At 39.2% G+C, this 25,898-nt stretch overlaps 2 protein-coding genes and 1 non-coding gene across 4 annotated transcripts; 2 read left to right on the forward strand and 1 right to left on the reverse strand.

The window, feature by feature from the left end:
* Positions 1-49: 49 nt before the first annotated feature.
* septin2 (septin 2) lies at positions 50-11,966 on the reverse strand. Of its 2 annotated transcripts, none has more exons than XM_074650742.1 (13): positions 11,747-11,966; positions 9,923-9,964; positions 8,546-8,660; positions 6,512-6,598; positions 6,269-6,392; positions 5,893-6,027; positions 5,636-5,753; positions 4,511-4,612; positions 4,125-4,270; positions 3,576-3,659; positions 2,444-2,504; positions 1,982-2,078; positions 50-1,297 (listed from the first exon to the last, which is right to left on the reverse strand). In XM_074650742.1, exons 2-12 carry the CDS (start codon positions 9,944-9,946, stop codon positions 1,992-1,994), a joined length of 1,083 nt encoding a protein of 360 aa, XP_074506843.1. In that variant the 5' UTR covers positions 9,947-9,964; positions 11,747-11,966; the 3' UTR covers positions 50-1,297; positions 1,982-1,991. The 2 variants fall into 2 exon arrangements, with proteins under 2 accessions (XP_074506843.1, XP_074506842.1); XM_074650741.1 differs by having other exon boundaries at positions 3,537-3,659; positions 11,747-11,918.
* Positions 11,967-13,514: 1,548 nt separating this feature from the next.
* Positions 13,515-13,586, forward strand: trnap-ugg (transfer RNA proline (anticodon UGG)). Its single transcript has one exon. It is a non-coding gene; the product is annotated as a tRNA-Pro (tRNA).
* An 8,743-nt stretch (positions 13,587-22,329) lies between these two features.
* On the forward strand, positions 22,330-25,044 carry LOC141776903 (transcription factor Sox-14). Its single transcript, XM_074650746.1, has one exon. It carries the CDS (start codon positions 22,639-22,641, stop codon positions 23,335-23,337), a length of 699 nt encoding a protein of 232 aa, XP_074506847.1. The 5' UTR covers positions 22,330-22,638; the 3' UTR covers positions 23,338-25,044.
* The last annotated feature ends 854 nt before the right edge of the window (positions 25,045-25,898 follow it).

Here is a 25,898-nt window from a genome sequence, read left to right on the forward strand (position 1 = left end):
GTAACTCAGCGGGGTGTAACCTAGATAAATCAAATAAAAAAGGCTCAAATCACAGAAGAGATTAATAAAGTTTAATAAAACTTATTACAATATATGCATCAAGAACAATATTTGGTGCTTTATAATAATTGGCTAAAAACAGCACAAAGAGGAATGTCGAGAACTCACATCTTGGCTGGTGAGGGAGACGTTGGCTACGTTGACCTCATTAGGTCATTTTTTTAATCTCTGTGGTTGTGGAAAACCACAAAGTACTCAGCAGTTGGGACAGGTAAAACTTTATACCTCTTCACTGCATCAATGAAAACACAACAGTTAATGCTCCCTGGCACATGACTTCACTTTACAGTGGATAGGAAACATGGAGTAATTACTTCGAGTTGATTGAAAGCACCAAACGGAGGCATCGAGCCTCATTAGCACGTCCTTCATTTGTCTGCAGGAAGACTGGAAGAGGTCAAGGGTCACAGTTTTATTTAATTCATATCTAACTTTAAAAGGAGCTTAACAACACTTGAATGCCATCGTACTTAAAGACACTGATCTGAGAACTGCACTAATGTTAAGTCTTTGACAGGAAAGGGAGAAGCTGATGAGCACTAAAGGGAGAATTCACCTGAAAAGTTGACCAGAAGGGGTCCAGAGTTGCATGCAGATGAGGTGGGTGATATGTTTTACACTGAGCAGGGTGGACTATTTAATGGGAAGCTTGTGTGGTCATTTCTTAACCAGAGGGAATATGAAATCATCTTTTCTCTTGACAAAAAGAACATCGAGATAATGGCATAAAAATGGCGGAAAAAGCTACTTTGGCTACTATTTCTCACCATAGCGGACTCTCCCAATGAAGCTCTTTCACAGAGCAAAGGTTAGCACGTGATCTGAGAGATGCTTTAGAGCTAAAAGCACTGAATACAAGCAGCAGTACTTTGGTTTTCTAAATAGCAAAAAAAAAAAAGGAGTAAGGGAACAAAAAAAAATGGAAAATGAACAGTTTGTATCAAAGATATATGCCACCATTTTAAAAGAAGGGTCGCGTGACTTCATTTGAGTAACTGGCAATAAAATTAAACAATTTAAAAAAGGAAGAAATAGAACCGTGTGAAAATATATAAACATAACATTGTTTGAATATACTTTACTGTATGTATAAAAAAAAAAAAAAAGACTCCAGATCCCATGTAGGATTGGAATAAAAATAGTGGCAAGCAGTACGAGTCAATAACCAGATAGCCTTTACACGTCCTCTGCTATCCTCCTCCTCTCTCTAGTCAAACTGGAGCAGTGGCTCAAATACCTACAGTGGAAAAGAAAAGACAAAATTAACTAAAACCAAGCCTGACCTCACAGAAGACCAGCATCTACAGATAACAAAGTCTCATTTAGGTATTTAAGATACATAAAATGCAGATTCGGCAGATAGTGTAAATGCAGAAAATGAGTTGCCAATGGGCCTCAAGCAAGAACCACTCATACGAACAGATCTGTTCTTAAGTAGCTTATACGAGTTGCATTCACCTAGTTTCTTGTATTTAGAATTTTCTCTTAGGTACGAACTCAATTTACAAGTGGTCCAGACCTGTCGTAGCAGTCATGTGTTAGTTTACTGATATCCAAACCTACGTTTTTTACGACTGGATTGTATATTTCATTACTTTGAAGCAATTTGAAAATCCTATATAAATTACACCTCATAATTATGTCGACATTATCCTGTTTGACTCTGCAATTTGATATATAATGTAATTTGAAATGTATTCATATAGCCTAATAGCGGGGCAGTTAAGCAGCATCAGGATTTGCTGAATCCCGACGTGGCACATTCGTACGCGCCCATAGTACGAAAAAAGTAAGAGAAAGCTAAGACAAGAACACGAAAACGTTCTTGCATGAAGCCCATTGGTCAGGAAATATAGTGTAGCGTATGCAGTGTGTCAGCATTACAGTGAGTGTTGAGTGTATCCGTGGGTCTTGCTCCTACCGTAGACTTTTCACACATGTTGGCCGTCGCCCTCTCCGTCTCCCTGCTTCTGCATCTGGAGCTGCATCTTGGCGATCATCTCCTGCATTCGTCTCAACTGTGCGACACAAAGCATCAATATGTATGACATATGGGGAACAACAGATGTAGTCTAATCGATTGACAGCCCTACTTTAATTGTAACTTGTAGGACAGTGAATGATCTTTAAAGGATTAGTTCAACAGTTTTTGGTATACACAGTTATTCACTTTCTTGCTAAGAGTTAGATGAGAAGATTGATATCACCCTTCCTCATATTAGTGGTATTGATCTTCTCATCTAACTCTTGGCAAGAAAACAAATAAATGTATTCCCCAAAATGTGAAACTATTCCTTTAAGAAACCTGGACAATCGAGAAGGATGATCCATGATTTTTTTCCCCCTTTCTAATAAGCCCAGAGTAGTGTCTGAAATATCTCACCTCAGCCTCCTTCTCCTGCAGGATCATATCCTTGTCCATTTCCTCCGGCTCCGGTCCCTTTCTGCATCAACACAACTACAGTTACTTTTGAATCGACCTCTAATATTTCTGCATATATATGCCAATTTAAAAAAAAAATAATCATGAAGTTAAATGCACAGTCAGAGAGGTTACAAATGTAGAATCACTTTGTGTGGTGATTTAAAGTCAGCGGAGAAGTTTGTGAATGTGTGCATGCCTGAAAGTGCACGTTGAACCATTTTAAGTTGTAGTATTAGGCAAACATGACAGAAGCCACATTGAGAAAGTGAAGAAGGGATCAGTGGGTTAGTTGTTCTTTGCAGAAGAGAAAAGTGGGCAGCTACAACAAGTAACTACAAAAGAGATGAAAGCAGGAGGATTCAAGAGAGAAGCAGTGAGAGTCAGGGGAACAGCGTTACCTCCCCCAAATGAACAAGAACGGTACCTCCAACAGTCCACTCATGGGATCGGACAAACCGAGACCGGGAGGCGGGGCAATGTGAAGACAGTAAAACCACTGCTGTATCCTGGGTTGGCTTTAGAAGAAAGTCTAAGAGAATCTTTTTGGTCTACATTGAGGGTTAAATGATGATATGTCCACTCTATGTTAAATGACACACACAGTAATCCTGTTTACGACCTCTACAGATACTCAAACTACACATGCCATTTAGCTACCAACTAACCATGTAGAACCACAACCCACTACAGCCCACATCACTGAATCCACTTCGGCCTCTGAACTGATGTAGAGAACATGCAAAATGATGAGTTACAGCTACTGTACTACAGAATGATACTAGTTCAACGACATTATACTGCATGAATCGAGAGCAGAAGAATAACTGGTAGTACATCTAGTAACTCAGCGTCCATATACACAGCTCTGGATGTTTTGGTTGGGTTTTATCACTGTAATATCTGTGGTGTCCGTTGTGCACATGCCTGACTATGGCATTTCTGTTGTTGTTGTTTTTAAACACAAATGTATAAATTATATACGTCTAATCAAAGGTTTTGCTGTTTGAGGTGGGGGAGGTGCAGAGAAGCAAGCTGACAGACAAGTACGTACGCAGGAGACAGAGGCAGAACGTAACCATGGGAGGACAACCTTCCACCCCGTTTGAGGCGGTCCGAGCGGAAGTTCTCGTAGTGAAGGTCCTGGGTCACTTCCTGTAGATCCTGCATGTGGGTTCTGTGGGGTTGTGGAGAAGTCACCAAACAATAAATACACTTGCTCAAGACATTTCTGAAAACCACAGATGTTGGCTTCACTGTACCTCTCGTGGGCAGAGGCTCCACCATAACTTGAGAAATGTCTTCATTTTAGCCCAACTTGTGTGAACCACATTACACTGCTAGTATCTATCGTTTTTCTCCTTTCCTGCCTTGGCTACAAACCTTTTTCTAATTAGCTACACCTTAACAAAAAAAAGCTATTGGCAGGGGTAGACTTGCTCTCATTGTGTTTGAAGGCATCCTGCCAAACAACAACTTCTCCAAGTTAGCCACGGTTTCTTTCCGCAGCATTTGTTGGGAAACAGATAGTATATACACACAGTCTGGCAGGTCAGTAACTCGCAATATCACCTTACTCTTGTCACTAAAACTTTGGAGAAAAAGAAAAAAGCCGTGGGTTTTGGCCTCCTCTACCACTCACATCAGCATGATCCGCAGCTTGAGGAAATCGTTGTGCTCTGGATTCTCCACTTCCACCACTCCCCAGGGGTACAGGCGGCCCCTCACCTTCTTCCCTTTGGCCTCAATCTGCTGGTTGGATCCCACCACTGCGAATGGGATGCTAGCCTGGAAAAGAGGAGTAGTTCAAGTGTCTGCGGTCGTGGTTTCAACCACTCTCATAAATAATTACGACACTTAAAAAACAAATCCAGAGAGTAATGGGATGACTTAAGTGGAATTTAAGAGGATATAAAGCTGACTGCTTTTATCCATTACAAATTCTCAGTCCTGTGGTTGGCAAAACCACCAACTCGTCTTTAGCATGAAGAAATTCAAATTCATTCAGGGATGAAAATGAGGGTTTACCTTGAGGATCCTGGTCTGCTCTTTGAAGTCCTCATCCTCATCCGACTCAGCATCAGGAAGGTGGTAAATCTTGATGCCATGCTCATCGATCTCATCCAGAACCTTATCAAGAAGACAGGGACAAAACACGGGTTATTATCACCTGTTATTACCTGTTATATACCGTACAGGCTGTAAATCAGTGTCTCCCAAACTTTTTTTCTGGGAACCCACTTTTCAAAAATGACAAACCCAATTCCATGGTCCCGTTCCTGAGCATTACCTCCCTTTCCGCATCACCTAGTATTATCTTGAATAGGTAAACCAGCCACGTTTTATAAATCCCATGAATGCATTTAGGCAGAGTTAACCGCTCTTGTTTTTTTCCTCATCAGTAAAACAAAGAGAATATACGCTAGCCTTTTATATTAGATTCAATGCTATAATTACGCTACAATTATCAGAACAAAATGAACATTCAGGCTCCCTCTTGTGGCTCAAAGGTGTACCGCAGATATAAACGTTAAGTAAAATACTATGGAAGAAATTCTGCAAACTTATTTGGCGACCCTAATAAAATCTCCTGCGACCCACCTGTGGGACACAACCCAGTCTTTGGGAGTAAATGACTATTTGAAATGATTATTTCCTCTTCAGTCAGGAATTAAAGGGATAGTTCGGGTGTTTTGAAGTGAGGTTGTATGAGTTACTTATCCAGAGTAGTAGGCTTTGAAGAGAACTTAGATAAGTTTCACTTTCAGTTCCCCGTCGGAGAGGGCTGTCTGATGGCAAGATAGTGAAAATATTCTAAATATAGTGTATACTTAAACTGATATTGATTTATTTTAGGTGAGCCTTTCTTTTAGGTGACAAAAATACGTTTTGATGCTGCTCCCTTACACAGCAGTACATTGCTCTGCTCCTGTGCTGGTACTCCTGTCTATTTCTCCAAGCTGGGGGCATACCAGCCGTCATCTACTGTAGGTATTACACGGACTATGGATATGTATATATATAGTACTTCAGGTACAAACAGTATATTAATACACTGGGTGGCTAAAACAGTGACAATGAGCACATGATAGCTACTGTTTATTTCGGGAACTTGAAAAGATTGTGAACAATGGGTGACTCTGTTGTCCTCACCCTGCGCTTGAGCCTCTCCCTCTCTCTGAGGGTGAGCGTGTCTGCCTTGGCGATGACAGGAACCACGTTGACCTTATTGTGAATGGCCTTCATAAACTGAACATCCAGGGGTTTGAGGCTGGTCGGACAGGAAACAGACAGGCACGGGGTCAAAGAGACGAGAGAAATTCGAGCCAGTATTTATGAAAAACAAAGAGTGAAGAGGGCATAATAAATATAGTTAGTTAAATAGATAAGAACTTCATTGGAGGACTCACCCGTGGCCAAGCGGGGAAATGAAATAGAAGCAGCAGTGAACTCTATTGTCAACAATGTGTCTACGATTTAGACCGCTCTCGTCATGGAGGTAGCGCTCAAACTGGTCATCGATGTAGCTGATAATGGTGCTGAAACTGGATTAGAAAAATATACACACATTAAACATACACTACGTATCTCAGTATTGTACAAGGACTCACACACGCAATGAATAAATTCTCATTTGGACTTATAATATTTGAACGAACATTTATATTTAACTGTCCAACGTTAGTGTCTAATCACTGTTCAAGATCACAGGACTGTACACTGGGTAATTTAAACTTAAAAATACCTCATCTCTTCATCAGCATACACCCTGAAAAGATTTCATACCAGTCTTGGCTGTTGATGGCGTCTCCGTATCCTGGTGTGTCTACCACGGTGAGACGGAGCTTCACTCCTCGCTCCTCGATTTCTACCGTTGACGCCTCGATCTGAACCGTTCGTTCTATCTTTTCTGTTGGGAGAAACAAGATGCAAGAACTCATAACAATATGGGAGGACAAAGTCAGCCCACGATGAAGCACTTTTAATACAAAGTGCTTTAAAACAAGGATCATTACGGGTGTGTTTTACCTGCTGCTCCAGGGATGACTCTCTCGGGGTAAAGGTCAGTGAGGAACAAGCTGTTGATCAGGGTGGATTTTCCAAGTCCAGATTCACCTTTTGACAACAGAGGGGAGAATGAATCAATCATCATGCGGTCAACAACAGTATGAGACACAAAGTGAATAAATATTACACAATTGCTGAAAAAGCACAGTCAGGTTCTTGTTGGTGAAAACCTCTTCTAATACAGCGTTCAGTTTCAATGAATAGAACAAAGGAGATCCTCACTGTGCTGCAGGAAACAAGACATCTGCCTGTGACGCACAGCAGGCCGCGCACCACACGGAAATACATGATACTAAATCTGACTTCAGCATTAATCTTTCCCAGAACAGTGTCAGCCCTAGTGCCTAGGAAAGAGTCAAAGTGTTCATAATCAGTCAGCCGCATTCAGGTGCTACGAGTCAAGAAGAAGACCACTGGATAGTTTCACTCTCTCACAAATATTAGAAGCAAGAACTAAGAACCTGGATAGATATCCTCTTCTAGCTGGACTCCATCACATAGATGAGAATCTGCACTGAATTGAAGAAACTGTAAACTGAAGACTTTGAGACCAACTTTATTTGAATGTCTCTGCTGATATCATCTGATTATGAATGAACTAAACCATACAACATAATCAAACTAAATCTCAACTGGCTGCCTCTGAAACTGGCTCCATATACCAACAATAGGTGTTACGCTACTGTAAACACAAGACAACAGACAATTTAACATCCACAGTTTGACTGATGAAGCTTTAAATAAAAGCTGATTCCAAGACATGGATGTACCAGACTAAAAATAGCTTTCCACTGATTTTTTTCTGCAGACCCACTGAGCGTTGTTTTAGTCTAGCAGTACGCCTTACTTCTGTCTGGGAAATCCATAAAACTACAGCAGCAGTTTAGCTTAAGCAACAGCAGTGAACAATATTTTAGAAACTATATGTAAGAAACTATGTTCCTGACGTCTCACGGTCACAGAGTTGCAGATGCTGAGACATAAACAACCTAAAGCTTGTGAGCTTTACCCAGGAATGCTGCTACTGTGGTTCCCACCGGAGCCGTGACAAAAGATTTACACAAGTCTTTACTGTATACTCAACTGGCAATTTTACAGAAAGTAATGTATGGAAAATCCAAACCGACAAGTACATTATGTACACTACAGTTTCAGGGTCATGTGGAAGCGGGGCTTTAGAGGAAAAAGTACCAGCGTTTTAGGGTAAGCATAAAAAGGGATGCATACTGAGGAGAAATTATGAGTTTTCATAGTAAGTATATTGGTTCTATCTGTGGGGGAGAGCTGCAGCTATTTAAAAGTACAGTAAAACCCTGATATCTAAGAACTAGAGTCACACAGAAGGTTAAATAAGCACTCAATGGGTATTCTTGCAGTAGAGGGACCAGCGGGCCTTGTCCACTGTGTGAATCAATCCCTCGAGGCCTACTGGCTACATTCCTCTCTGGTTTATTTTAAAGCAAAAGGATGAGCAGCATTGAGGGGAGCTTCTACCCTCCCCCCTTACCAACAAGCAGGGAGGTTCACACAGTCACAGTGTTCACATCAAGAGTTTACGCTGACGCCAGCTGAGCAACCACACTGATGTCACATCTGCCATTTTCTACAGACCAAAAGCCGTTCATGCATACTAATACACCTCTGCATTACTGCAGATAAGATCAAAGACAAAACAACTTGCTTACTCTCAGCATGCAAACAAAATGAGGCGAAAGAGTTGTAAAACAAGGCCATTATGAAAAGACAGCATATGACAGCAACATCTGTATATTGTGCAGGCTAATGGCCGAGAACCCATCGTGAATTTATCACAAAACAAACTCACTTGAGCCAAAAAAAAACATTCCTCAAATGTCCATGTTCACTCAAGCTGTCTAGCATGAACCTTGTTATCACTGAGATACACTATCATTTTCCAAACAAAATAAAATCAGCACCGCATGATGATGAGAAGAAAAGGACAAAACGAGAAATGGCTTGAGATGACACACTCACCTACCACCATCAATGTAAACTCAAATCCTTTTTTTACGGACTTGCGATGAACCTGATTCGGCAGGTTGGCAAATCCGACGTACCCTGGAGTCTCAGGGTTGGTGAACTGTCCCTGCTGTAAACCAAAAGCAAAGTGCAAGGTCAGTAGAGTCATCATTTTTAAGAACATGTTTGGTGACATTAAAACTTAAAGGTGCAGTATGCAGGATCTGGCGGCATCTAGTGGTGCAGATTGCAACGAACTGAAATTTCTTGTGTGTGCTAAGTGTGTGGGAGAACTACGGTGGCCAACATGAAAACGTGAAAACGCAAATGGACCTATCTAGAGCCAGTGTTTGGTTTGTCCGTTCTGGGCTACTGTAGAAACATGGCAGCCGCTCTGTGAAGAGGACCCGCTCCCTATGTAGATATTAACGGCTCATTATAAGGTAACGAAAACACACTTATTAATATTATACTCCATTTCTGCCAATAGATCCCCTTAAATGTTATACACTGTTCGTTTAAGATGAAAGAACATGGCTCTGCACATACTTCAGTTAAAACTATTTTTGTCATAAATCTAAATCAGCATTAAGTTAAACATGGTTTGGCTACTGTATCATTATAGCAACAACATGACAGCTAATTATTAGTGCTAGAGCAGACACCATTGAGGAGACATCTGTTTATGAACAGGCAGGATATTTAGGAGGGCTACAGTGACTCCTCTGCAGTCTATTTGACCTTCCACCCATCATTCCAGTGTTTACAGCTCTTTCCTGCACAGAGCTAGATGTCAGTGAGAATGAGAAGTGGGCCAATATGGCAGCTTTTCAACACCCCTGTAGCAATGCTACACAGTGACAATGTCAAATCCAATACAAAAAGCTACATGGTTCCTTATTTAGTTTGCTCATTTTGGCCACAGTCTTGAAAGATTTATGAACCCTCCCTTCCCCGTTCTTTCAGCAAAGGTTATGTTGATAAGCCCGATAAGCAGCGTGTTCCGGCTCTGCCTTCGGGCCTTTCAGCCCGCATAAAGCTACATCAGTGAGTCATGAGGATGGCGAGCAGCACACTGAACATATGTCTGAGAGACCCAGCTTTCAACGGATAATATTTGCGTTTTAAACAACACCACGATGCAGAAAATAATGTGAGGAAAAAGCGGAGAAGCACAAAATGTTCCACTGAAATTAGACGTGAGAATGCAAAATTAAAAAAAAAAGTTCTGGACTGAATTAAAAGACAGCACACTTTATGTTTACATTGATAACAAAATAAAACCACAGAAGATTAAGTTTTAACTCCACGATTAGTCTAGAAGCAGAAGTATGAATCAGGTATTACTGCATACTGTAGCTGTTCAGATGGAATATATCTGGTTTCTGTTACCTTCATTTTGTCGGCCTGAGACATTTTTTCTCCTTGTTACACCTGAAAGAAAACACAGGATGTATCACAACTTATTCATCATTTTGCTACAATTCTGGCCTCCATGGACCTTTTCTGAAATGGAGGCAATTCATATAGACGCATACTAACAGGCCTGACTGTGTGAGAGACAGGAAGTCTGGTTTGTGCTCAGAAAGGTTTGTGAAAGTATGGTGTCTCACCACAAAAAAACTGCATTTCCTGCTAAGATAGCTGCATTACAGCTGCGTCCCACTACAACACTATGATTTGAGGATAAGTCAAGTCAATTTTATTTGTATAGCCCAAATCACAAATCACAAATTTCCCTCAGGGTTTTTTACAATCTGTACAGGATACGACACCCTCTGTCCTTTACAGTGCGACCCTCTCTAAAAGAGATTAAGCCATGATTATGCTATTAATCCCAACTGGTATCATATGTTTACTGCCTTGGTTGCTGTGTTGTAGTTAAGTCGGTGTGTTATATTGAAACACACTAAATGATCTGAAACGGTTAGAAACACACCCATTGCACTCAGACTGCTAGGATGAAAACGACTGTGTTCACAGTCTCAATATAAAATTGTATATTTTTTACCGGCTGATTAGACAAATATATAGCCGGTAAAAAATATACTCATATGAGTCCAAGCTAGTTTTAGATAGATAGATAGAAAGATAGTAACTTTATTGATCCCGAGGGAAATTCAAGTTTCCAGCATCACAGTTCCATAGTGCAAAACATGTAAGTAAAAAGGCAGTAAAATATACCAGATATAAAAATACAAAGAGATGAAGAAACCTGTTAAAACTAAATACAATGCAGGGTAACAGCTGTGATACAGGACTATTAAAAAAGTGAATATAGTGCAGAAGAAAACTGTTAAAAATGAATATATAGTGCAGGGTAACTCCAGTAGCTTAAGTCTATGAAAGTGCACTGTGTGCATTATTATCTGTCCTGCAGACCTGCAGTTAGGCTCAGACACCTGAAAACCTCTTCCATTGTATATGCTGCCACATTCATGTCCAATATATAAATATACTAGGGCCGTCAATCGATTAAAATATTTAATCGCAATTCATCACATGATTGTCCATAGTTAATCGTGATTAATTGCAAATAAATCAAATTTTTTTATCTGTTCAAAATGTGCCTTAAAGGGAGATTTGTCAAGTATTTAATACTCTTATCAACATGGGAGTGGACAAACATGCTTGCTTTATGCAAATGTATGTCTATATTTATTATTGAAAATCAAGTTAAAAGTGAATATAGTGCAGAGTAACTCCAGTAGCTTAGTCTATGAAAGTGCACAATGTGTGCATTATTATCTGAAGCTAGTTTGAGCTCATTTAATAACCACTTTAGATTTAGCATAGAAACATGTAAAGCTAATGCTAACTACAACTAGCATTGCCAGCTAACAGTTAGCTTAACGTTAACCGTTATTTGAATGGGAATTAGCTGGTTGTTTAGCAACGGCTATCATAACGGCTATCATAACGGTTAACGGTAACCGACATCTGCACATAAAACAACCTATTTTAATGTATTGTTCTTGTAATCAAAGCTATTTGACAAGCGAACAGTCCTCTCTAGCTGTTCAGTAAAGCAAAACAAGCGAAGCAGAGCGTTAATTACTAACTAACGTTAGCAGAGTAGCTTCTGCTCACAGGATGTGAACTTACACAGCTCGGTTAGCTCATGTTAGCGTCGTCGGTTTAACCGCCGTTAACACGGAACTGAGACAACTTAGATGATGAATAAGTGATGAATTAGAGGAAATAAAGGAGTGTTACCTTTTACAGTCTGTCCGCAAGAGAGTACAGCGCCGATAGAGCGACTCAGAGAGGCGAGCCGGAGATGAACAGCGGACTTGGCGGACACCTCAAATTCTTCAGATTCCGGTGCAGCAGCTTCCTTTAGCTCATAGACCACAATGCACCGGGCGAGAGAGCAACACGGCCAACAGTACAACATGAAGACTTCACCTCATGTATGTTGACACTTAAAGGTCCCATATGGTAAAAAAAGTGAGATTTTTTTAATGTTTTTTATATTATACAGCCGGTTTAAGTGTGATTTAATACTGTTAAACTATCAAAACGTTCAATATATACGGAGAAATACACATAGCTCGTATTCAGAAACTGTGCGTTAGGATTTCTGTCCATTTGTGATGTCAAATATATATTCAGGCAGACAGTATTGGGGGGAAAAAAACATCTTGTAGTGTACTGTTTAGCTGTAAAATGAGAAAAGTTTGTGATCCGGCAGCCATGTTGAGATCAGTTGAGGAAATACCAAGCACCGCTCACCAGCCGGAGCACAGCCAATAGGAACGCTCTCTTTCTGAAATTACCTGTGATTGGCCAAAGTCTTTGGTCACGGCTTTTTTAAAACCTGAAAACAGAGTCATGAGGAGGTGCAGAAGTCCTAGTTACCTCTCAGAACACTGGAATTACAATATGCTGAAAGGTTATTATGGAATTTTTTCCCAATGATGACAAAAATATACTGCCTACTGCCACTTATATATCACCCATACACTGTCACGGTGCTTGATAATAATGTTTATGATTTTAATGAGCATATAAAAGCTGATATTATAAATACGACGTGTAAGCAGGTTGACTTTAAAGGACCCATATCGTGCTCATTTTCAGGTTCATACTTGTATTTTGTGTTTCTACTAGAACATGTTTACATGCTGTAATGTTAAAAAAAAACTTTGTTTTCTTCGTACTGTCTGCCTGAATATGCCTGTATTTACCCTCTGTCTGAAACGCTCCGTTTTAGCGCATTTCAACGGAATTGCACTGGAATTGCCTTGCTAGGCAACAGTTTGGGTCCATGTTTACTTCCTGTCAGCTGATGTCATTCACATAAACTGCAACAGGAAATAAACTGGGACACATTTAGAATGTTTATGTTCAAAACCGTGTAATGGTCTAAATATTGTAGATTTGTGACATCACAAATGGACAGAAATCCTAACGGCTTGTTTCAGACGCACAATTCCTGAATACTTCTGTATTTCTGTGTGTGTTTCTCTGTATATTGAGCGTTTTGATAGTTAAACAGTATTTATATATCACTTAAACCTGCTTTATAATATAAAAGACGTGAAAATCTCACTTTTTTAAATATGGGACCTTTAAAGTAAACAATCGATCTGGTCGCTGCTGTACATGGATAAAAATGGATATGCACAATTTGACTTCATCTGAAATAGCTAGCTAATGTTTTACAAAGGGGTATTTGTCATTTAAGCTCATTTGAAAGCTGTTAGGAACTTTTTTTTCCCGTGCAGACTTAACGTTAGCTCTTACAGTAAAGAGCTCACTGGTTACAAGCTAGGTTAGCTAGCTATAACATGGATGCTTAAAGAGAACAGCTATAGCTAACTTATTAACTTGTTAACTAGCGTTAGCACTATTCCTCCTGGTTAGTGTTTTGAAATACTGTACAGTTTTAATGACAACTTCTCAAAGCAGTACAATTTTAAGATATGCAGACCGCCTTAGAGTATAAATATAATATGTGCTTCTTTCCCGTAATGCATGTGGCTCGTTGGTCTAGGGGTATGATTCTCGCTTTGGGTGCGAGAGGTCCCGGGTTCAAATCCCGGACGAGCCCAGGTTTTTTCCCAGAAACCACATTGTTTCTATCTTAGTATTGTCTATCATAATTTAATGCACTCTTGTACGTTTATACTTTTTGTTTTGTTGCAGAAATAGACTTACCGAAGCTCAACTAGTCATGATCTAAAGAGCTTTGTTATGCTGCTGTCTAGTGGACTTTGGCAGTACTACAATTAGGGGTTTCTGTTTATTGTTTCATTGTTAAGGTCCTATATTATAAAAAGTAACATTTTCATGTATTTTATATTATAAAGCAGGTTTAAATGATATATAAATACTGTGAAAGTATCGAAACGCTTAATCCACAGAGAAATACACACAGCCCGTATTCAGAAACTGAGCTTTTGAAACAAGCCGTCAGGATTTCTGTCTATTTGTGATGTCACAAATATACAATATTTAGACCATTTCAAAGTTTTAAACGTAAACATTCTAAATGTGTCCCAGTTTATGTCCCCGTTGCAGTGTATGTCAATGACATCAGCTGACAGGAAGTAAACATGGACCCAAGTGATTCTGTTGCAATTCCATTGAAATGTACTAAAACTGAGCATTTTCAGAAAGAGGGTGAATACAGGTATATTGAAGCAGACAGCATGAGGAAAATAAAGGGTTTTTTAAACATTAAAGCATGTAAACATGTTCTAAAAAGAAACCCAAAATACAAGTATGAACCTGATAATGAGCATGATATGTCCCCTTTAATATGTCATTTTGTATATTAGCTATAGGTCTAGATCCTATGTGTTGTTTTTTGCACAAGATGCCTTTTCATCTAGCTACATAAACACATCATTTAGTCTCATGTAATCTAATTTTAGTACCCCACAATATCTTCATACAACAGATATATTGTGTCAGTTAACACACCCACACCTCAGACTGTATTTACCCAAATGCAAAATGTTAGCAGTTTAGGTACAGGATGGAAAAAGGGAAGTAGTGCATGCACTGACATATTTCAGTTCCTCTCTCTTTACCTGTGTAAGGGGGAACTTATCATCAGATTTCCAAGAGCTAAAAAAAAACATGCTTACAAATGAACACAGTCATACATATACCTGCCTTATGCACAGTCTCACTCCAGTGTTGCAGGAGGAGCATCATACGATACTTAAAGATATGCTCACTTTAATGCCGTTCTGTCTTCACCCAGTTGGGGCTTATCTGAGCTTGCTGTTGTGACAGCATCTCGGCTCACCTCCTCCCTCCAGTCTGGCTCAGGACCGCCACTGCTCTGCTTTAACACCAGTCCAGGAGATATCTCAGTAAATACCACTCTTTCCCCTTTCTGTTACAGCAAGCATATCATCGCCACAGGAGCTACACTATTTCCATTATTTCCATAAGCCTCTTAGTGGCACCATGCTCTGTCATTTGCAGAGTGGCTTCATACTATAAAATGGGTGAGTTTCTATATATTTTAAGTGCAAGTCTTTCCTAAACCCACCCTGTAAATATGGCAAAGGGTTTCTGTTCTACATATGAATGAGAATGGAAGTTGCTTTAAATGGATACTGTATTCCCATTACTCAGAGAGAGGAGGTATTATAAAGGTAAAGGACCATGCCAGTGTTTTTGCACGTCCTGTCACACGCTGTGTTATTTCCACTTTCTGGGCAGTTACATGTTTCCTTTCACTTCTTAATCTGCTTTATAAAACTGCAAGAAACTTGGTGACGTGAATGTAAAAAGACGACATACTCTGCTTTAATTTTATATTATTATATACTTTATTTTTGTCAAATTTGACATTATCATTTTGCATTACAAAAGTCCCAACTGCAGTTCTGCACAATAATGTGTAAATGGACTGTTGCTAATGGTTTAATAAAAAGAAAAAATGTAAAAAATAAAATGTGTGAGTGCTCCTCCTTTATGTAAATGAAATGGACTTGCTGCTTGGCTTGTTGTACCTTAAAGGACTTAAAGAGATCTAATAAAAAACGCACAAATAAAGCCCGTCCCTGTGTACTTCCTCTTTTACAACAATAACATCACAAAAATAAAGTAAGTGGAAACCTGCAGCGGCTGGTGAAATGTAAGAAAAACACATTATAAAATGTAAATATTATAGAATACTTTGAAAAAAACATGAACTAGTAGTTACAGAGGGAAAAAAGAGAAAAGGATGATGGTCATATTATTGTTTTTAGAGAGTCTGTGTCTAAACATTTACATCCTCACTACCTTACAAAATTCTCTACTTAATGGTTTATCCCTAAATACTTTATTAATTGTTAATAAAAACATGTAATAATGCATTGTAGATCAATGGTGATGACAATAATACCTGTGTTTTCAGGTGGTTAGCCTTTAAATAAAACTTACTTTTTATCACATTTATTAATACTAAAATGTATGTAACTGCAAGCCAGGCATGCTTGGCTTTCAATCCCATAACTTTTATGCAGTTTAAAAGGAAAAGCAAGCAGAGAATATACGCCAAATATATTAATTCCTCACTTTAATTACTAATCTTAAAGTCATCCTCTTTATACCTGAAGGTACTATTGGTTTTGTTCTCAGGGTCTCACGAAATCACAGTAATCAGGCCAAGAGCTAATTTTCTCTGCTTCCTAATTATTGGCAGCGTTATGAACCTCAGGTAACATCTTTTAACTAGATAATTAATCCAAATATCTAATTAAACGTGGCTCACTCTCTTCTGAGCTTGACTCGTGTGTTACCCTCAGAAACATCACAGATTCTGAGTTAGGTCGCTTTAGTGCCAATAAAAGACTGTCTACAGTTTAATAGTCTTCTATAGTGCAGATATGGAGGACGGAAGCTGCCAAATTAACAAATGAATAAATGAGTCAATAAATAAACGAGCCAATGAATAAATAAATGAGTCAATAAATAAACAAGTCAATAAATAAATGAGTCAATAAATAAACAAGTCAATGAATAAATGAATCAATAAATAAACGAGTCAATAAATAAATAAATAAATAAATAAATAAATATTAAATAAATAAATATGCCATTAAATGTACCTAAAATAATATTTAAAATAAATGTAGGCATTAATTAATTGATAAAATGTGACATTTTAATTTGCTTTATATATTTGCCTTTGTATTATTTCCCATATCTATACTCTTCTATTTAATTTCCCCTTTTTATTTATTTCTGCAGGATTTTCATTTTGCATTCCCTTCCCCTATTTATTTCCCCAAACCTATTTATTTCTGTATTCTTTTCCTTATACATTTCTTTACACATGTCTTTATGCATTTCTGCCTCATTATGCAAATGAGGGGGCTGTCATTCAGCGTGTGTCATAGGGTCAGACAGCAAAGATAATTTGCATAATGAGTCAATGTGTAAAGAAACGTATTAGAAAAAGAATACAGAAATAAATAAGTTCAGAGTCATGACTTTGGAGATAACTGTCTCTTCACACAAACATTAAAAAAAATCATTTTTTTAATGCATTGGAGCCGTAATCATGGTTGAGTTTCCTCCTCCCTCCATCGCCACGCCATCATCACCCCTTTAACCAGCCTGTCATTTAAAGTAAGCAGCCGCCTGCTTAGCCGGCACCTTTCACTTCTCAAGCAGGACTTAATTTACTGCAGGACATTTTAAATCTCCTGCCTCTGTGGCACTGAGTCGCTGACAAATGCCTGGTTGCAAATGTATCTCATTGACTGCTGACTCGGTTGTATTACAAGCCGGCTGATAGGCACTGCCACAGTAATGTGGCCCTCAGGTTTATCCTCAGATGTTGGAGCAAGTGTATTAATTTAGTTTAGATGGGGCCTTATGAAAAGTGTAGTGGCAGGCAGCAGATCTCTTTCCCTCTCTCTCTCTCTCTCTCTCTCTCTCTCTCAACCTCTCGGGATTGAAGCTATCTGCCACAGAGCCGAAGCATATTCCACCATCAATGTGTCAGGGGGAAAAGCTATTAAAACCGCTTTACTTTTCCTAAGTATCACGAGAATAAGCACAAGATTTAGTGAAATCCCCCCCAGAGCACTGGAAATCTCGGGGATTTTCCCCCTGAAATGTTTCTTAATGGGCCGCTCAGAAGTGTCAGAAACTCTTGTTACCCTTCAATGTAGTTTTTGGATTTCAGTGTATTTATTTGGAGCTGAAATGACAAAATTTGAAGTATGAGTGCATCTGAACTTTCCACATAATCAGATGGAAACCATTCAGCAATTCACTACTATATACAATAAAAGTAATTCCAGTATGCACGTACTGTGTAGGTTACGTTTCTTTCATTTTTTAAATCTCTCCATTGAAATGACAGATTTTCATTGTATTGATACTGAGAACATTTAAAAATGAATCATGTTGAGGAAGGTTTACCATGATGTGCAGCAAAGCATTGATCTGGTGAAGCAGACAGGGTTTAGACCTGAGCAGAGGGCCACATTTACACACAGGAACCTCGGCCTTTATCTTGTTAAGCCAGCGATCCCGACCAACATTACTGTCTTTAAGAGGCTGGAGCTGGTTCAGTCTTAAAGCTAGAGTGACGATACCATGCCATGTTAGCTTAGCAAATAAAATTCAAATCAGATTTAGGCTAAATTTTGGTCAGGAAAACTTACATGGCCATTTTCACAGTGGTCCCTTGACCTTTGACATCAAGATAACTGAATGAAAATGGGCTCTATGGGGGTTCCTCAAGGTCTTGGCACCAAATCTGTGTAACAAATGGTATCAACCACGAAATTGCTGCAACAAATTATGAAACATAATAGAGCATGGGAATGACCATCATTTTCTCTCTTCTTATTGTTTCCTTAAGAAAAATTACTACGAGAACCTAAAGCATAACAAATAAAATAATATATACAGATTTAAATTGAAAAACAAAGTATTCAAAAACAAGGGAGAAGAAAAATGTTAATAATAATAATAATAATAATAATAATAATAATAATAATAATAATAATAAATAAATAAATAAAATACAAAATTAAATGGAAATTATAATAAATTATAATTACAAAAATAAAATCAAAATAAACAATAATGAAGAAATATTAATAAATAAAAATATATAAATGACTAAAATAAATTCACACACCAGATTCAGGTTTATTTTCTCTCGATGGACTACTCATCGGGTGCTGGATGCAGCAGCTTCTTCTATGCTTATGACAGCCAATGTGAAGAAAAGCCATTTGTTCAGGTCTTTTTCAACAACGGAAGATGACATGCATATTATAATCTATCCAGAATGTATAATCTCCTCTATTAGTATTATTGGACTCTCCCGTGGAGCTGCCATTAAAGCCAATATAACCTGAGTCAGATAATGCAGCAGCATCACTGAACAATACAGTTGCCTCATACTTCAGCCATTCAGAGAAAGAAAGAAACTACGTTTCACAAGATAGGCAACAATCAGCTCTGCCAGTAATTATTCACTTAATCAATACAGTAAATTAGTAGGACACATTAGCATTTTCTTCTCCAGCGTGGAGTCGACTTGATGGATTCTTTTCTTGTCAGCCGTTGGCACACACTCCCCCGGCCCCGAGCGCCCGGCCTGCCTCTCTGTGTCGCCTTTCATTCCCTTTTCACCCCCGGGTCTTTCTGTACCTGTCAATTTCTTTCTACAGTGTGACTCCTTAATCCACCTGAGTGCATGGAGGACAGTTTTGACATAAGAAGAAAAGATAGACTCCTAAGGAGAGGACCAGTATCTTTAGAGCCCGGTGGATAACCGGATTACGACAGCCATTTTGTGCTGCTGGCAGTTTTTCTTATTACCCTTTTTTTTCCTCTCCCCCCTCATCTCTCCAGAGTTGAAATGCTGCCCTTTAGAAGTCACACCAAACACTGACTAGTACACAAAAACACATACTCTCTGTGTTTTTCCTTCAACTGAAAGCTTTGAGCAGAATAAAAACGTAATCTTGACAGACGATAGTAACAGTTTGCGAGGAACAGATTTCTCCATACTGCCCTTCAGGTGCTCTCATGTTGTTGTTGTTCTCAGGACAGTTTTTCTTCTCACTGTGGAAAACTCTCTGAAACATGGTTCCACTGTGAAGGTAATCATTGTCTCTGTGTGGCGGTGGGCGCCTCCTGTGTGTGAAGGCCTGAACCTACAGCTCAACAGATAACAGCACAGACAGATCAGCTGTCTGACCCCTGCTGCCAATCACTTTATCCCTCCGGCCCGTCTGCTCAGAGGAAAACCCGGAGAAAAACACTCTCTGAAGCTGCTTATCATCTCCACCACCGAGGCAGCGAGCACCACTGGATCTTTTGTGTCCATTTATTTTGCCTTTGAAGAGGCCTGCGGTGCCTTTGATTGTGGGAGGTAAATGAAATAAAGGCCTCCTTCCTCGCTGGTACCCTGATATCCAAGTTTATCGCCGCTACCAAAAAACCTAAACCCAGAGCTCCAACTAACCGCCACAGGTCTGTCTACGGGGAAAACACATCGTGCTTCTGTCCTGGTAATAATCCTTTTTTTGCAGGAGCCATTTTGGGTGCTGGAAGCTTCCACTTAGACACCCAGAAAGACGGTATTGAATTGTAAAATGAGCTTCCTGAGTCCATACAGTAATCCCCCTGTTGTTACCTATAAGCTACATCTTCTAAAGAGTAGCAGTGTACACATGCAGTATATAATTCATAGTTAAGTTATAGCTCAGACTTTTTCTCCATCAATGTCATTTCAATAACAGACGAGATAGCTACAGCGTATAAATATATACAGTATTTGATCAGATAAGGTCGAGTAATTATGACAACCAATGAGTCACCCAGTGCCGGTGAATTACGGCTGTGATTAATATTGATTTTGTAGAGTATGAGGGAGGGAGAGGTGAGCCGCTTGTACACATATTGATATATAAGAAACCTGCGTGGCATCATGGGAAAGAATTGAAATGAGTGATTGGGTCAGTTTTTAGGAAACGTTTTTAAAGTACGAATTGGGACTGGTTTTGCATCAAAGATGGAGGCAAGTTTGGAGTCTCCACCCGCTAACCGATGTCCTATTTGGTTTCATTTTCTTTAATACCGGGTCGTGTCCGCTGCATTTTGGAGCAGAATTTGGCAGTTTTAACAACTTTGGGGCGGTTAAATTCTGCACTTAAAGGCAGGCTCTGTAATCTTGAGAAACTAACGTAGAGTACAGTAGATTTTAAAAATGATCCAACCAAAAAACACAGCCCAGTGTTGCCAACTCTTTTCCAATGAAAGTAGCAGCACTAGCTCCAAAAGTCCCTAAATCTATAGCGAGAAAGTCACCAAGTCGGCAACACTGACCGTCCGTCCCTTCAGGCCTCCCTCCAAATCCACTCCCACACTCACTACGTTCACAATGAACGAAAACAACGAATAAGGCTATTGTTAGTTCGCTGTGAAGCAAGCAGCCTTTGGAAGACTCCGGTGACGTGCACGGGCTGAGTGCACGCAGGCAGGCAGGTCATTTTAATCAGGCCGATTGAAATGATTGAACGGGTTTATGACAGTCCTGTGACAGCCACAGATACTGGATTTATTTTCTTTCTTTGTCACAGCATTTGATTTATTGATTGCTGTCGGAATGTAATGAGAATTTCAACAAATATAACAAAAAAAGTATTTGAGCAACACTACCAACCCTTTAAAACATCGATTTCAGCCTGATTCATCTACTTTTTGACCCAATTTTCCACCAAGATGCAGTCTTTCTCCTCCAGAATGTTATTCCAGGTAGATTGGGGAGGGATTTGAAACAACATTTTGACTCTCAAATTGGGATATAAACCAGTTATGTTTATTTTGTGGGTCTGTAATTTCCTAATCATTTCCTTGGAAGTTTCCTGGACAGAACAACCTGATACTAATTATGACAGTTATTTTAGTTCAGTGTTTTTGTTTTTCAGAGGATTTTCCTTGAAAGAAATGCTCCATTAAAATAAAACTTGCAGAAAATACAATTAACAGTTGACCATGAAAAATCCAAGTAATAACAACATTTAGAGTCAAGTCTCATTCAGTTGCATGGGGTCCATTATGATGTGTGTAAGCAACATAGAAGGCCAACTTTTTCGTCTCTCTGCGTCACTTTCATGCCAAATATTTGTAAAATAAAGACAAAAAAAGATGATGAGATGAGCAGCCAGTTGGTTTTGAAAACTGTCACTAAAAGTGTCACTCAAAAGCACCAAATAGCTCCAATAAGTTCTGGAACAAATAAATATGTCATGTAGTGTAGAAATGTATATATATTGTTCAATTTAAAGCTAATTTAAGGGTAAATAGTGAGGGGTAAAATGTGGAATCGAATGGTTTAATAAAAGAGATGAAAACACTTTGATTTGGTGCAAAAAATAAATCTATAAGGACTTTTTCTTGCTAAAATGCTGAAAGGATTCTTCTAAAACAGACTTGTGAAGTTCATTATTGAGCAAATGAGCCACATGGGGTCACTACAGGGTAATGAGGTGCAAAATAACTTCCATATATTACTTCCTTATTCCTTACAAAAACCTTCTGATTCCTAGCTTTCTGCATGTGTTGTGCAGCAGATTACTCTCTTCAGTGCCTCAGTAGGAGAGCCTATAAACTGTTGGTAGAGGGAGAAGAAGGAGGAGGGAGTCCCTCAGAAATGTTGTACAGTCACTTCTTATGAAGGGATTACAGTGCTCTCTCTCATTCCCATTGGCTTGGCCCTCCGTGACAGCGGTGTGGTGATGAGTGGTTGACATGCCCAGCATCATCATCCATAGCAAGCTTCACAACTTGGTCTCTGTGTGACTCCCATTCATTCATGCACCCACAGGCTTTGCAGCTTTATGTACTTTTCAGTTCCACTTTTGTGCGCAAAAATGCTTCAGTCAATTTGGAATCTTCTTATCACAGACACAGAGGAAACATTTCTCAACTGAACTACTTTTTTCACCTTTTTACGCACGAGATGAGCATCCTGGAGAGGTGACTTCAGACAGAGGAAACATTTCTCTATACTGACCACTTTTACCTTTTTACGCACGAGATGAGCATGATCTTCCTGGAGAGGTGACTTCATTTAAAGTGGTGTGTGTGGGTTTTTTTATTTTTTATTATTATTATTATTAATGAATGTGTCAGCTTCTGAGATGGCCAAACCTTCAGATCACATCAAGAGACCCATGAATGCGTTCATGGTGTGGTCCAGAGGCCAGAGGAGGAAGATGGCTCAGGAGAACCCAAAGATGCACAACTCTGAGATCAGCAAGAGACTCGGTGCTGAGTGGAAGCTGCTGTCAGACTCCGAGAAGCGTCCGTACATCGATGAGGCCAAGAGGCTGCGGGCTCAGCACATGAAGGAGCATCCGGACTACAAGTACCGACCCAGACGCAAAGCCAAGAGTCCTCTGAAGACGAGGGACCACCGCTTCGTGTTCCCGCTGCAGGAGCACTTCAAGGGCTTTTCCATGGACTCCTTCCTCGCTCCCGTCTCCTCCAACTCCTCCTCCTCCTCCTCTTCCTTCTCGCAGTTCAGCACCGGAGCTGTCCAGAGGATGATACCGGAGATACCGATACTGCCCTACGGAGCGCACACGTTTGGGTACCAGACTGCTGGAGGAGGGATCGGAGGTCTGGCTTGCCACGGACATCAAAACCTCCACACCCACCAGTCCTCCTCCAGTCCTCCAGGATACGTGGTTCCGTGTAACTGTAGCGCTGCCTACAGCTTACAGCCTCCTCAGGTGGCTTATATCCTCTTCCCCGGAGGAGGGATGACCAAGAGCGGCATCATGGACTCCTACTCTTCACCCAGCTCCTCTGGGTGACACACAGACAGACTGGATGGATGGATACACTGAGGAGCAGGACGCACCGGGCAGAACGGGACAACTTTGCGCACAGGACCTCAGCATAATATGACAAAATGACATGAAAAGAAAAAAAACTACATGTTTTCATCCTACCAATGTTACATCCAAGTAAAAACAAAATTTAGAGACTTTTTTTATGGTTTTTGCTCATCCGATGAGAGGGTGTCCAGGTGTGACAGGACCTCCCCATCCCATAATATGACAAAAGTAAAAGAACTACATGTTTTTATCTTAGAAATATTACATCAAAACTGAATTTGATGTAATAGATGTTATGTTTTTTGCTCATCCGATGAGACAGGACCTCCCCATCCCATAATATGACAAAAGAAATAGAACTATACATGTTTTCATCCTACCAATATTACATCAACAGTTGATCATGAAAAATCCAAGTAACAACAAAACTTAGAGACTTTTTTAATGTTTTTTGCTCATCCTATTAGAGGGTCGTAGGACAGAGGGTGTCCAGGTGTGACAGGACCTCCCCATCCCATAATATGACAAAAGAAAAAAAACTACATGTTTTCATTTTACCAATATTAAATCCAAATAAAAATTTAGAGATTTTTTTAAAACGTTTTTTCCTCATTTGATTAGAGGGTGGTATACTGTGAAAGACAGAGGGTGTCCAGGTGTGACATAACCATAATATGACAAAAAGAAAAAGAACTATACATGTTTTCATCCTACCAATATTACATCCAAGTAACAACAAAATGTAGAGACTTTTTAATGTTTTTCCTCATCCAGACAGATAGAGGGTGTTCAGATGTGACAGGACCACCCCATCCCATAATATGACAAAAGAAAAAGAACTACATGTCTTTATCTTACAAATATTACATAAAAAAGGAATATTATTCCAGTGTTTCTGAAGATATTAAACACACGATGCAGACAGGCTGGATGGATACACTGCAAGACGCACCGGGCATAACTGAAAAAGTTTGCGCACAGGACCTCAACATAATATGACTAAAAGAAAAATAACTACTTGTTTTCATCCTACCAATATTACATCCAAGTAACGTCAAAATTTAGAGATTTTTTATGTTTTTTCCTCATCCGATTACTGTGAAGGACAGAGGGTGTCCAGGTGTGACAGGAGGACCTCCCCATCCCATAACATGACGAAAGAAAAATAACTACATGTTTTCATCCTACCAATATTACATCAAAACTGAATATTATTCTAGTGTTTCTGCAGTTAAATACATTTAAAAAATGCCATAAATTGCTGTTTACTGAGCACCAAAAGACACCACAAGTCTCCACAATACACCAATCTCTTTTAACAAAAACAGAAATGGAAACCAGTTTAAAATAAAATGCACGAGGCCCACATGTAACTCTTTTAAATAATTGATCAAAATCAACAGGTTAACTGACCTCAGATAAAGATAATCATAAAGCTGCTGTGGATATAAGACAGCAGAGGAAGCCAAACAGCTATTCAATTAATAGAGAAAATAATCAACAGATTAATAAACAATGAGCCCTAGACATATTTATTAAGACATTATCCATAGGCCTACATTCTTACATTTGGACAGTAACACCTGTTTGTTTCCAGACCAATATACATGTCTCAGTATGTAGGCCTGTTTTTTTTTCTTTTGAAGTGGAAATAATAAATGTTTCCATTAATAAATGTCTTATAATTGGAGTTTTTTTCCTGTTGTTTTCAGAAGATCTGTGTAAAGACTGTTTATATGAGCAGCTACATCAGTTTTGGATAATAAGTCAGTTGCTGTTCAGTGAACGATGTTGGTGTGAAGTTGAATCATTTTATTGATATTATAGTTTATATTTGAGACATTTTTCTTGCATTTTTTTTAACGTCTACTGATTATCAATGTGTTCTTTTTAAATGTGTTTTGTTAGATGTCATTTTATATCAGTTGTAATAATAACTGGGGGGGAAGTGTGTTTTCATGTTCCTGACACCCTGAGCGTCTCTTATTTAAACAAGCTGACCGATAAGATGTACAACAGAAGTTTACACAAACAGATATTATTATAATGCAAAAAAACAGAAGTTCAATTGAAGTGACGAACATAACATTAAATCCTCTTTAGTCCCATCATGTTTGGCGACTGCTGTATGAGTTTCGTTGTGTGTGTTTGTGAGAGGGAGAGCGAGAGCCAGGCTCACGATAAGAGAAGAATAGAAACTTCTCTCCTCCCCAGTTGTTGACAGAGCGATAAGGTGATATGTTGAATCATGGAAATCGTATGAGGTGCTGTTTGTTTCAAAGTTAGTAAGAGGGAATGAGTCGTCACACTGAAACCACTGAGCTTCGGTCTCCACATATGACGACTCGTGATGCTCGTCCTGTTATCTGTGTTGTAGAGTTATTAAACAGGAAGGATGCTGCATCTGTATATTTGGGTCATTGGGGGTATCTTTTTGCCTTTATTAGATTTTACACAGCAGAAAAGTAACATGACTCAGGCTGGACATGAATCAGGGACGTTGTAATTTACATGGTTAGTATCTTAAAGTCTTCGCC

This window comes from Sebastes fasciatus, chromosome 11 (genome assembly GCF_043250625.1).
Source record: "Sebastes fasciatus isolate fSebFas1 chromosome 11, fSebFas1.pri, whole genome shotgun sequence".
Classification (NCBI taxonomy): Eukaryota; Metazoa; Chordata; class Actinopteri; order Perciformes; family Sebastidae; genus Sebastes; species Sebastes fasciatus.

What these genes read in the sequence shown, in the direction of transcription:
- septin2 (XM_074650741.1), bottom strand. Translation starts at nt 9,946, where the DNA reads ATGTCTCAGGCCGACAAAATGAAG. An exon ending in GGGAGAGGCTCAAGCGCAGG is followed by an intron (nt 4,613 to 5,635) that starts GTGAGGACAACA and finishes CTTCTTGATAAG; the next exon opens with GTTCTGGATGAGATCGATGA. An exon ending in TGCAGGAGAAGGAGGCTGAG is followed by an intron (nt 2,079 to 2,443) that starts GTGAGATATTTC and finishes TGTGTCGCACAG; the next exon opens with TTGAGACGAATGCAGGAGAT.
- LOC141776903 (XM_074650746.1), top strand. Translation starts at nt 22,639, where the DNA reads ATGAATGTGTCAGCTTCTGAGATGGCCAAACCTTCAGATCACATCAAG.